This window comes from Mobula hypostoma, chromosome 18, assembly GCF_963921235.1.
Source record: "Mobula hypostoma chromosome 18, sMobHyp1.1, whole genome shotgun sequence".
Classification (NCBI taxonomy): domain Eukaryota; kingdom Metazoa; phylum Chordata; class Chondrichthyes; order Myliobatiformes; family Myliobatidae; genus Mobula; species Mobula hypostoma.
This window is the reverse complement of record NC_086114.1, coordinates 44,822,114-44,834,788: the sequence shown is the minus strand read 5'-3', so window position 1 is coordinate 44,834,788 and position 12,675 is coordinate 44,822,114. Positions and strand designations below refer to the sequence as shown.

The window sequence follows — 12,675 nt, the reverse complement described above, 5'->3', positions numbered from 1 at the left end:
TTTCAACTTTAAATGTGCCTTGGTCTATTGTATGTGAGACCCTGCCACAATAGTAACACAATTTGCTCGGGTAGGCTGATTTCTGTTAACACTTTGCTATTTTATTCATGGTAACTCTCATTCCTGACTGCAACTGAATCGCATCTCTGTGTGCCATTTCCAGGTTGGAGGCTACCCAGAGGGAATATAAAGTGTTGTTCCTCCAACCTGAGTGTGGCTTCATCTTGACTGTAGAGGAGGCCATGCATAGGCGTATCAGAAGGGGAATAGGACGTGGAATTAAAATGTGTAGCCACTGGGAGATCCTGCTTTCTCTGGCAGACAGAGTGTAGGTGTTCCTTAAATAGGTGTACCTTATATTCTGTCTAGGTAGCCTCCAACCTGATGGCATGAATATCGACTTCTCTAACTTCTGATAATGCCCCTCCTCCCCTTGTACCCCATCCGTTACTTATTTATTTTATATATATTTTTACTCCCCCCCCCTTTTTTCTCTTTTTCTTTTTTCTCTCTCTGTCCCTCACACTATAACTCCTCTCCACCCTCTGGGCTCCCCTCTCCCCTTCTCTTTCTCCCCAGGCATCCTGTCCCATGATCCTCTCCATTCTCCAGCTCTTAGATCCACCCCTCCCCTCCTGTCTTCTCCTATCATTTCAGATCTCCCCCTCCCCCTTCCACTTTCAAATCTCTTACTATCACTTCTTTCAGTTAGTCCTGAGGAAGGGTCTCGGCCCGAAATGTTGACTGTACCTCTTCCTATAGATGCTGCCTGACCTGCTGCATTCCACCAGCACTTTTTGTCTGTGTTGCTTAAATTTCCAGCATCTGTAGATTTCTGTGTGTCTGCATTTTGAAATCTCATTTCTGCTGGTTTGGTTTGTGCAGTCAATCTTCAGATCAAACTGTATGCCTTTAAACTTAATGCACTCAGCAAAATTGGTACTCATTTCACTTCGGCCATTCATTTGTTTTTAAATATGTTCAATTAGCTCAGTGTTCATGAGCCAGTTATCTCCTGTGGAATCAAACAGACCAATTTTTCCGTAGTAGCCCACTATTTCTGCTTTTTAAATTATTATTATCACACTATACTCACTCTTTACTTTATGAACCCATGAATACTTCCATTTACCCTGCCCATGTGGAGCTGATTTTTCACTTGCCTTTTCTCACTGCATTTTTCTTTGAACTCAGACATCATGCTGTGCTTCATCAGCTTGGTAGCCATCTGGGATTCATTTTCAAAATACCTCATCATCCAAGTTATGTTTTGTAACTTCAAAACACTAAAGTAATTCAAAAGAAGGCATGGGAGTCCAAAATATGAGTCTAACTTTGTGTTTTACTTTAAATGAGGTGCATACGTATCCTGAGGCAGTGTGATAATATAATGCATATATGCATTAAGGGTTATACATGAAAATACATAAAATGCATATATATGTATTTTCATGTATAACCCTTAATGAATTATTTAAACAAATTAAAGAATGCTCAATCAACAACATATTTCTGATGTTTTGCAAATTTTATTGAAATATTAAATACACAACAGACTTGTGCAAGCTTGTGCTGCTAGTGCAGCTGTCCTGTCTCTCTCCCAGTGTCGAGTCACCACTCAGTGTGTGTAAAGTCATCAGCCGCATTCACCTGTCTTCTGCCTCCCCATTATCCCTGTAGTCATCTTTCACAAGCTAGCTCTGGTTCCAGTCCTTCTGGTGACATCTGTTCTTCATTGTGTATCCCCAAACACACATGTTCCAAGCTTTGCAATGCTAAACTCCTGTCCCCTGGGTGTACAGTGTGCAGCTGCCCAGACTAAGTGGTACTCTTTATAGGGGCATTGTTCGGGAGGGAATTGGGGAGCTGGGACTGGCAAAGAAGTGAGGTGTGTTTAGAAAGTGTGAAAGCAGGAAGGACTAAAGGAAAAATGTCAGGGATCGGCAATTAATGGACAGCTGGAGAGCTGATAACATATCAGAGGGTGAGAGAGAGCTATTCTGTTAAATTTGTAGAATGTAGTTATATATTGAGAGAGAATAGAGAGGAAGAGAAAGATATGGGGAGAGAGAGTGGGGAGTGGGAGTGAAAGAGAGGGAGAAGAGCTTAGCAAAAATAGGAGACTGAGAAAGAAAATAGTTTAATCCATCACCTAGAATTTCAGCTATAGACTCACACTTTTATCACACTAAGAAAATGAAGCATCCAAACATTTAATTATTGCCTTTTCATATTCCGAATAATACTTGAAAAATGGTTTTGTTTTGTCTATGTTTGCTTCAGAAGTTACAGCCAGTGTTTACCCAGATCTGCCTTTTCTTTATCGACAGGAATTGGCCCAAAGATCACTCATTGTCAAGGAGACGGTGGGTGCTGACGATTGCTTGGAAGGCCTCTCCTTCACCCACCACAACCCATCTGGCAGCATGGAGGGCCGGCACCCAATCCCAACCAGGACACATCTCTGAATTTCAGCGCAAATGGTGAGCAAATTGCATGGAATTTCTTGCAAGGCCCCACACTGTCCCTGAAGCTGTCTGATTGCACTTTTCGCATCTTGTGTCATGACCTGCCACCACACTTATATTTTATTGATTGCGTGAGATGAGCAAGAGGACATTAATAATTGATGATTTCATTTTCCTTTCATAGGAGCAGGCAGAAAATTGTGCCAGTGATGTCTTGCATAACTTTAAATCTTCACATTAATCATGCATGGTCTGTCGTGTGTGGTTGTTACTGCGAGTTACAGTTTCTGTTTCCCAGTATGTCTGTGTTCAGTTCCATTGTAAGGTGCGTTACCAAGCACTGCTTGCTGCATTGGTATAATTGACTATCTGCAGTATTTAAACTTATTTAAAATGTGTCAAAATGTGACAGGTGGGACTTTGTAACCAATGAACAGGATAATAGCAGATAGAGAAACTTCAACTAAATTGTGGGAATTTCATCTTGTTAATTCACTTTCCTTTTTCCTTGATTTCCTGTATTAGATTTCTTTTTTAAATAAAGACTTCAATTTATATGACAGCTTTCATTAGCTTAGGATATTCCTTAGGATTTATACCCAATCAATGCAATAATTACATTTCAAAAGTAATGTAGGAAACACTGCTGGCATTTTTAATGGCAAGTCCCTTCATGAGCAATGTGATAACAATATTATCTGTTTTCAGAGCTTGCTATGTTTTGGGAAGAAGGTCTGGGAGAGCTCTTCACATTTGCTTTTAAATATCATGGTGTGATCTTCTATCATTTGAAAGAGGTAGCATCTCTTGCTGAACTCCTTCCATATTTATTATAAAAGATTTACTTTTTATGCATTTTTCACTCCTGCAGTTTCCTGCATTAATCTACCAGCCAGATGCCATATCTATAACTTATCCTCATGGTAAACCTTGCCCTCATCCTATCAGATATATTCCCTTTGTTCTATCCATCCACTCTCTCTACAGCTGTCAATTTATATAATTTATGTAGCTTCCATGTAGCAATACTATAGCCACTTCCATCACTTTTTGCTCCAAGAAACTTTGATTTTTTTTTGTTTTGAATTGTAAAACTTGTGTAAAATTTATATTTAATTTATGTCTTTCCTGTGAATGTAGTGTGTCTTATATACATGTCTACAATGCATGCTTCGGGTACATTTTTCATTGCACCTGTTCATACATGGACTTCTGCATATGACAATAAATTTGAATTTCATTTTGAATATATCTCTTTCTGTAGGGGTCCCACATTTGTCTTTACTGGTCTTTTCCTACATACAATCAGCAGCCACTTTATTAAGCACATCTGTAAATCTGCTTATTAATGTAAATAACTAATCAGCCAATCATAGGGGAATAACTCAATGCATGTAAGCATGCAGACATGGTCAAGAGGTTCAGTTGTTGTTCAGACCAAACATCAGAATAAGGAAAAAATGTGATTAAGTAACTTTATTGGATTGATTATTGGTGCCAGATGGGGTGGTTTGAGTATCTCAGAAACCGCTAATCTCCTGGGATTTATATGCACACCAATCTCTAGAGTTTACAGAGAATGGCGTGAGAAAGAGCAAAAAAAATCCAGTGTGTGGCAGTTCTGTGCACAAAAATAACCTGTTAGTGAGAGAGATCAGAGGAGAATGGCCAGAATAGTTCAAGCTGATCAGTAACTCAAATAACCATCTGTTACAATAGTGATGTTCAGAAGAGCATCTCTGGACAACATGTCAAACGTTGAAGTGAATGGGCTTCAGCAACAGATAACTACAAACATGCACTCTGTGGCCACTTTATTATGTACAGCAGCCAATAAATTTTAGGGGACATGTCAGAAGTACTGTAGGTTCTTTATACAGAGAGTAGTGGTGCTTGGAATGCACTGCCAGGGGTGTTGGTAGAGGGTGATGCAAAAAGGACATACATGTAAAAGAGTTTTGTATCGAATCAGGATCAAGTTTGTTATCACTGACATGTGTTCAAAAGTAAGTTTATTATCAAAGTACATGCATGTCATCATATATAACCCCAAGGTTCATTTTCTTCATTGTGAAATGTGTCATGAGATTTGTCGTTTTTTTGGCAGCAATACAGTGTAAGACATAAAAATTGCTATAAGTTACAAAAAAAATAAATAATTTAATACTGCAAATGAGCAACAGCACAGTAGTGTTCATGGAGTCTTCTTAGAAATCTGATGATAGAGTCCGGAAACTGTTCCTACAAAATGGAGCGTGGGTCTTCAAGCTTTATCTCCTTACTGATGGTAATAATGAGTGAGGGTATGAACCAGATGGTTGCCAACTTCTTAAGGCAAGTTGTTGTTCATAGTTGTGAGTAAGGGCATGGTTGTAAGAAAAAAAAGAGGGTTATGGGTTGTGTAGGAGGGAAGGTTTAGATTGTTTGTGGCGTAGATTTATATAGGATGGGACAATATCATGGGCCAAAGGGCCTGTACTGTACTGTTCTATAGTTTACATTCAATCATTATGCTCCTCTCTCCAATGTGACTGAATATCTCAATGGCCAATAGGCTTGGGATTGTTGCAATCTCAAGTAACTCGCCAATCTCCATCAAAACAACCTTCTGTCAACAACGTTTTACAGTTTTAGAGGTGCAGATTCAGTTAAGAGCTTTTGAGGAATCAATTATGTCAACATTGAAGGGAGAATTATTTGCTTAAATGGAAGGCAGGTTGGCTGATTAGATCAAAATCTCCCTGTTCTAATTTTAAGTATAATTCTAATAGCAGCTGAGATTTGTGTGTCATTTCTTAACTAAAAGCCACCTAGAACAGACACCATAGAAAAGTACAGCACAGGAAAAGGCATTTCCTTGTACAATACTGTGCCTAACTAAATAAATTGGTTATTAAATTCCTAACTAAACTAATCGCTTCTACCTACACAAAGTCCACATCTGTCCATTCTCTATACATACATGTACCTATCCTAATCACCTCTACTGCATTTGTTTGCAACACATTTCAGGCACCCACCACTTGTTATGTCAAAAAATCTTGGCCCATACATCTTTGAATTTTCCCCCTCTCACCTTCATGCCTTTGATAACATTTTCTTTTGGACAAATGATCTCTTTCCTACGGTTGTCTGGTCTAATTACGGATCATAGGTATAACCTTACTCCTTGATATTGAAACCAATAATTGCTCCTGGACCAACAAACGTTATTGCTTTGATACTACTTCGGGAGGAGGAGAAGATGGTGGCACGACGCAGCACGTGCGGCCTCTCCTGTGATGACTATCTGTCAAGTAGGATGCCGTGCACGATCTGATTTGATGGAGACAGACGTGAGAGCATGGAGGAACATCTGGTGAACCTTCTGAAATGCCTGTTTCGCTGCCGCTGCTGCTGTGTGATCCGAAATCTCTGGAGGGGAAGGCCCTGAATCCATGGCTTTGCCTGTTGCTTGGTGGCCAGGGCCAGGGTTGAAGCGCTCAGCAGAGATGGTGCTCGGTGCTCGGTGTCGGAGGGCTGGTCGGAGGCTCGAAGTTTTCGGACAGACTCAGAGTCCGACTGTAGTCCAGTGCTTCCAGGATGCTGCATCGGCAAGTTTGTGGCGCTGGAAGCTCATGGCAGGGAGAGTTTCTCCCTTCTACTGTCTGCGTGAGATGTTGAGGCTATCGGGACTTTGAGACTTTTTTTTTACCGTGCCCATGGTCTGCTCTTATCAAGTTACGGTATTGCTTTGCACTGTTGTAACTATATGTTATAATAATGTGTTTTTTGTCAGTTTTAGACTTGGTCTGTCTTGTGTTTCTGTGCTATCATACCAGAGGAACATTGTATCATTTTTTAACGCATGCATTTCTAAATGACAATAAACGAGGACTGAGTGTCCTCATAATCTAATCTAATCTAATCATGTTTATGGATTGTACATTGGGTTGTCGTCTTCTGAATATAGTGTATTGGAATGGTCCTAATACCTAAAATAGAAGCTGGAGGTGGTGAACTCTCCCTTGCGATGCTCCATAATCAATACGATCATGGCATGTCCTTCATCTCAACACCATATTTCTGCTCTGTCTCCATATACTTAGAAGCTTTTGTTTCTAGAAATCTAACTCTTTTTGGAAGGACTGGCATGGTAGTGTAGGGGGTATCGTAACATTATTACAGTGCCAGTGACTCAGGTTGAAATCAGCTGCTTTCTGAAAGGAGTTTGCATGTGACCATGACTATGTGGGTTTACATAGAATGCTCCAGTTTCCTCCCACATTCCAAGGACGTACAGGTTAATAGGTTAATTGGTCACATGGGTATAATAGAGTTGTGACAGGCCTATTACAATGCTGTATCTCTAAATTTAAAAAAATTAGGATCATGTTCTCAATTCCCTTCTGTGGTAGGCAATTCAGTAGACTTACCATCCAATGACTGAAGTAATTTCTCCTCCATTCAATCCTAAATGTCTGATCCATATCCTGAAATTATGATCCTCTTTTCTTGATTCTTCCCTTCTGCCCCACCATAGCCAAAGGAAATATCCATCCTGTATCCAATCTGTCTGTGCATGGCGTGGTACTTCAGTGAGATCACTTCTCATTGTTCTGCACATGGTTGAATACAGGCTGTATCAACTCAATACTACTACTACTACGTCGACTCAGGCCTGGGGGGGCCAGCGTCGGGCACGATGACGGACTCTCCACTTCTCCCTCTCCCTCATCAGTGTGTTCAGTTCATCTACATTAGTCGCGCTGCTGTCTTCTAGGAGAGTGTTGACCATAGTCTTGGGAGGGCGCCCAGGGTTCATCCTCCTGTGCTTGGGCTCCCATATGATGACTAGGCTAGCAGGTAGCTTGGAGTGGCATAGACAGTGCCCCGCTAGATGCAGTCTTCTCGCCTTGATTTTAGTGGTGAGTATCGGTAGGTTGTTATAGAGCTCGAAGTTCGTCATGTGCTGTTGCCAACTCAAATCAAGAACCATCCGGTGCATTCGTGTATAGCAACCATCTAGAGACTTTCACATTGTCTTGGTGAGTGTCCACGTCTCACATTCGTACGTGAGAATGGACTCTATGACTGCTATGAAAATCCTCTTTTTAAGCCCTCTGGTCAAGTTCAACTTCCAGATTTCCTTCATGTCGTTCATAGCCCTCCACGCCAGCGCCTTCTGTATCTTTATGTCCTTCTCCAAACTCATCATTCTTGACCTGAGGGGCTTGTAGTCAAAGACTTCCTCAATGGTATCATTCTGTATGGTCTTGAGAGTACCTTCATCACAGTTAATGGCCATGTACTCTGTCTTTTTAGCGATTAGGTGAAGTCCAACTTTATTGCACTCAATTTCCACTTTTGTCAGTAGCTACTGTGCTTCCTCCATCTGGTCAGAGAGCAGGTCTATGTCTTCTGCAAAGTTGAGATCTGTGAGCGTAATTGGTCTGACCCTTCTGGTTCACCCTGGTTTTATGGTAAAACCAAGCTTGTCATGATCTTTGGTAGCTTGATGCAGAGCGTAATCAAGGACGATTATAAAGATGTAGGGTGCCAGAGAGTCTCCTTGCAGCACACCAGCTAGGAGCTCGAACACTGCTGTTTCTCCATCTGGGGATACAACTTTCGCCATGGTTTTGGTATAGCTGGACTCTATTGCTCTCAGTGGATGGTCTGGCACTCCGTGAGCTTTCAGGTTCTTCAGCATTTTTCCCTTGGTGATTGGAGTCAAAGCTTTGCGAAAATCGATGTAAGTAAGCACGGCTGGTAGGTTGTTCTTGACTTCCTCAATGATCGTACAGATCAAGTACTTGCATTACTGTTGTGCGCTTCTGCTGAAAACCATTCTGATTGAATCTTAGCTTAGGGTCAATGGTAGTGCGACTCCTGTTCAAGATCATCTGATTGTATAACTTTGCTAAGATGCAGGTGAAGCTGATACCGCAGTAGTTATCTGTCTTTGTGAGGGATCCAGACTTGGGGACTGGGATAATGTTTGAGAGTGACCACTGTTCTGGTTCGTCGCCTTTCATCAGTGCCGTATTACATATGTCCAGCAAGATGTCGTCCAGGACGCAGTTCTTCAGGAGATCTGGTGGTATCCCATCTGGTCCAGCACTCTTGCCCTGTTTGAGTGCATATTTGACCACCTTCAGTTCCTCAGTGGTGAATGGGCCGTCATCAATGTCGACTTGTATCAGTATCGTGGGTATGTCCTTTTCTTCTTCCGTGATCATTGGAGGGTTTCCCAGTGGGTTCTTAAAGTGGGTAAACCATGTGAGGACATGGTCCTCTGCAGTTTTACCACTTATTTGACCTGATGGGGACTTCTTCCGTCTGCTGATCTCATTGACTAGGCGCCATGCTTCTCCATGCTGCATGTCTTCATTAGCAGCCTCTACCTCTCTAATCCTCTCAGCTAGCTCCTCTTCCTTCAGTCGGTCATAGGTGGTAAAGAGATTCTTCTTTGCTGTCTTGAACTTGTCTCTTAGCTCTTTTGTTTCGCTCCTTCTAAGTTCGGCATGACAAGCATTGACCACACCTCTTGCTGCAATGACGTCAGGATGTTTCGAGATCCGACTCCTCTTGATTCGCTTCACAGTAGGCAAACTCTTTGTTGCATCTGTGTGTGTGTCTATGAGCCGTGTAGCGGTCGGTGGCAGTCTCTTCTTCCCCCCTTTCCAGTGTGCCGAAGCGATTTCTCACCTCCACTGTATACTGGGCTGGAAGAACAGGTTGTGAGGAGAGTGCCTTCCAGTCTACCTTCTCCTTGGGACCTGTGGCTTTGGATTGCCGCAGGCTCAGTCTCACTTGCATTGACACAACTCTGTGGTCAGAACTGACTGAGTTGAAGGTGCTGTAGGCTTCTGTGCTGATCACACAATTACATCATTTTGTTCTTACGAGGATGTAATTGAGCTGTTTCCTGTAGTTGGAGACTCTGTTTTCATATGCCCACAGTTTACCAGCTCGCTTCTTGAATTGTGTGTTGGCGGCAATGAGACTGTGTTCCTGGATGAAGTCAACTAGATATTGTCCATTTCTGTTGGTGAAGTCTTGGTATGAGTATGGAACATTTTCCAGTCCGACCTGGGCATTAAAATCGCTGAGCACAGCCAGAAAGTTATGTGCCGGTATTGAAGTGACAGCTTCGTGAAGTTTACTGTAGACGGCCTCCACCTCCTTCTCCTCGCTGCAGTTGTGCGGGGAGTAACAGATGATGACAGAAGTCACCGGGTTTCCGTCGAATTCCGCAGTAAGGATTCTGACACTGACTGAGAGTACGCCCCTCACAGTGCCTTCTTCGCCTTGCTGTTCAACATCAGCCCTACTCCACCTTGTGCTGACATCGTCGTCGGCTCTCTCCATGAGTTGTATCAACTCAATACAACAAACAAAATGCTGGATGAACTCAGTCAGTCAGGCAGTAGAAATGGAACATTGATGCTTCAGTTTGAGATTCTTCATCTTGACTGGATGAAGGGTCTTGATCCAAAAAGGTGACTGTCCTTTTCCCTTCATAGATGTTGCCAACCCATTGCATTCTTCCAAAATTTTCTGGAGTCCAGCAACTGCAGTCTCTTGTGTCTCCATAGTCAGTCCAATCCCAGAAATTAGACTAATGAATCTTTACCATACTCCCTAAAAGGTATTTCTACTCTTTCCTTTAGTAAGGAGAGCAATAATGCACACAACACTTCAGGGATGATCTCACCTATTGTACATCGTCTTCTTCAAGGTAGTTAAAAAGATGGTGCTAGACTTTGGGTAAAATGGACCATACTCCTGCTTTCAATACCAATGTAAGTTCAATGTAAGTCACTTTATATGCATACAGTCAGTCTATGTATATAAGCTAAGCATATGTATTTATATTAATTATGTTTTTATTGTGTTCTTTATGATTATTGCATTTTCTTACTGCATCAGATCTGGATTTCATTTCCCTTTACACTTGTGGAATGAAGACCAACAATAAACAATTTTTGGGTCTTGATGTTTTAATACCATTTTGTTGTATTAAGTTGGGATAGAATTGGTTGTATTTGTATTCTGAAATCTCTGCTGGTTTCACCTCAGGCTGGGAACAGTTCAGAACGAGGTGCATCGTGTCTCACAAGGCTTTCCCCAGTGGTCTGGCATTTCCCTCACTCAAGCCTAAAAGGATGGTCAGGTGGCAACCAAGGCTGTCAACAGGTGAGATCCTATCACGAACTGAAGCATTTAATACGGTTCTAGTCACTCCATTCTAGGAAGGCTGTTGAGGCTTCAGAGAGGGTGCAGAAGAGATTTGTCAAGATTGTTCCTGGTTTAGGGCTGTGTACCATAAAGGGAGATTGAACAAACATGGGTTGTTATTTTCTGGTTTGGAGGAAGCTGAGAGGTGATCTGATAGAGGTTTATAAGATTATGAGAAGCATAGATAGAGTAGAGAGAAAGTATCTTTTTTCCCAGGGTTAAAATGCCTCAGACTAAATTTAAATTGAGAGGAGGTAATTTCAAAGGAATTGTGAGGGGCAAGTTTTTTAGACAGAGAGATGTGGGTGCCTGGAATGCACTACCTAGGGTGATGGTAATGCAGATACATTGGGGCACTTAAGAGACATTTGGATAGGCACATGCATGAGAGCAAATGGAGGATTTGGTCATTGTGTAGGCAGAAAAGATTAGTTGGCCATTTGATTACAATTTAATTAGTTCAGCACAACATTAACAGATGAAGGGCCTTTTCCTGTGCTGTACTGTTCTATAATCTATGTTTTATGTTCTAACTGCAACTCTCTCCAGGCTGCTCATTATTGCATGGAAATTTTGATTCTTGTTAAATTTTGCTTAACACTGTTGCACTAAACTGCAGTTGTCCCACTGATAGAGGGACCCTGGTTCCATGGCGACCTTGGGCACTTGCTGCGTGGACTTGCATCCTTTTGTCCATGTAACTCACGGATAGAAACATAGAAAACATACAGCACAGTACAGGCCCTTCGGCCCACAAAGCTGTGCTGAGCATGTCCCTACCTTAGAACTACTTTACCCATAGCCCTTTATTTTTCTAACTCCATGTAGCCATCCAGGAGTCTCTTAAAAGACCCTATAGTTTCCGCCTCCACCACCGCCACCAGCAGTCCATTCCACGCACTAACCACTCTGCGTATAAAAAAAAACTTACCCCTGACATCTCTTCTGTACCTACTTCCAAGCACCTTAAAACTGTGCCCTTTTGTGCTAGCTACTTCAGCCCTGCGGAAAAGTCTCTGACTATCCATGCGATCAATGCCTCTTATTATCTTGTATACGTCTATCAGGTCACCTCTCATCCTCCATCATTCGAAGGAGAAAAGGCCGAGTTCACTCAACCTTTTTTCATAAGGCATGCTCCTCAATACAGGCAACATCCTTGTAAATCTCCTCTGCTCCGCTTCTATGGTTTCCACGTCCTTCCTGTAGTAAGGTGACCGGAATTGAGCACAGTACTCCAAGTGGGGTCTGACCAGGGTCCTATGTAGCTGCAACATTACCTCTCAGCTCTTAAACTTAATCCCACGACTGATGAAGGTCAATGCACCGTATGCTTTCTGAACAAAAGAGTCAACCTGCGCAGCAGCATTGAGTGTCCTATGGACTCGGTCCCCAAGATCTCTCTGATCCTCCACACTGCCAAGATTATTACCATTAATACCATATTCTGCCATTATATTTGACCTACCAAAATGAACCAGCTCACACTTACCTGGGTTGAATTCCATCTGCCACTTCTCAGCCCAGTTTTGTATCCTATCAATGTCCCGTTGTAACCTCTGACAGCCCTCCACACTATCCACAACACCCCCAACCTTTGTGTCATCAGCAAGGTCACTAACCCATCCCTCCACTTCCTCAACCAGGTTACTTATAAAAATCACTAAGAGTAAGGGTCCCAGCATGGATCCCTGAGTCACACCACTGGTCACCGACCTCCATGCAGAATATGACCTGTCTACAACCACTCTTTGCCTTCTGTGAGCAAACCAATTCCGAATCCACAAAGCAAGGTCCCCTTGGATCCCATGCCTCCTTCCTTTCTCAATAAATCTTGCATGGGATACCTTCTCAAATGCCTTGCTGAAATCCATATACACTACACCTACTGCTCTACCTTCATCAATGTGTTTAGTCACATCCTCAAAAAATTTAATCAGGCTCGTAAGGCACGACCTGCCTTTGACAAAGCCATGCTGACTAT

General features: G+C 42.3%; 1 protein-coding gene across 4 annotated transcripts in view; it reads left to right on the top strand.

The window, feature by feature from the left end:
- The window catches only part of LOC134358209 (protein mono-ADP-ribosyltransferase PARP6), a 158,921-nt gene that overhangs the window by 37,083 nt on the left and 109,163 nt on the right, over window positions 1-12,675 (top strand). For all 4 annotated transcript variants that reach the window (XM_063070213.1, XM_063070212.1, XM_063070211.1 and 1 more), the window contains exons 2-3: window positions 2,331-2,483; window positions 10,533-10,649. In XM_063070213.1, the coding sequence (XP_062926283.1) occupies window positions 2,481-2,483; window positions 10,533-10,649 (120 nt within the window). In that variant the 5' untranslated portion in view covers window positions 2,331-2,480. The remainder of the gene's footprint in view (window positions 1-2,330; window positions 2,484-10,532; window positions 10,650-12,675) is intronic.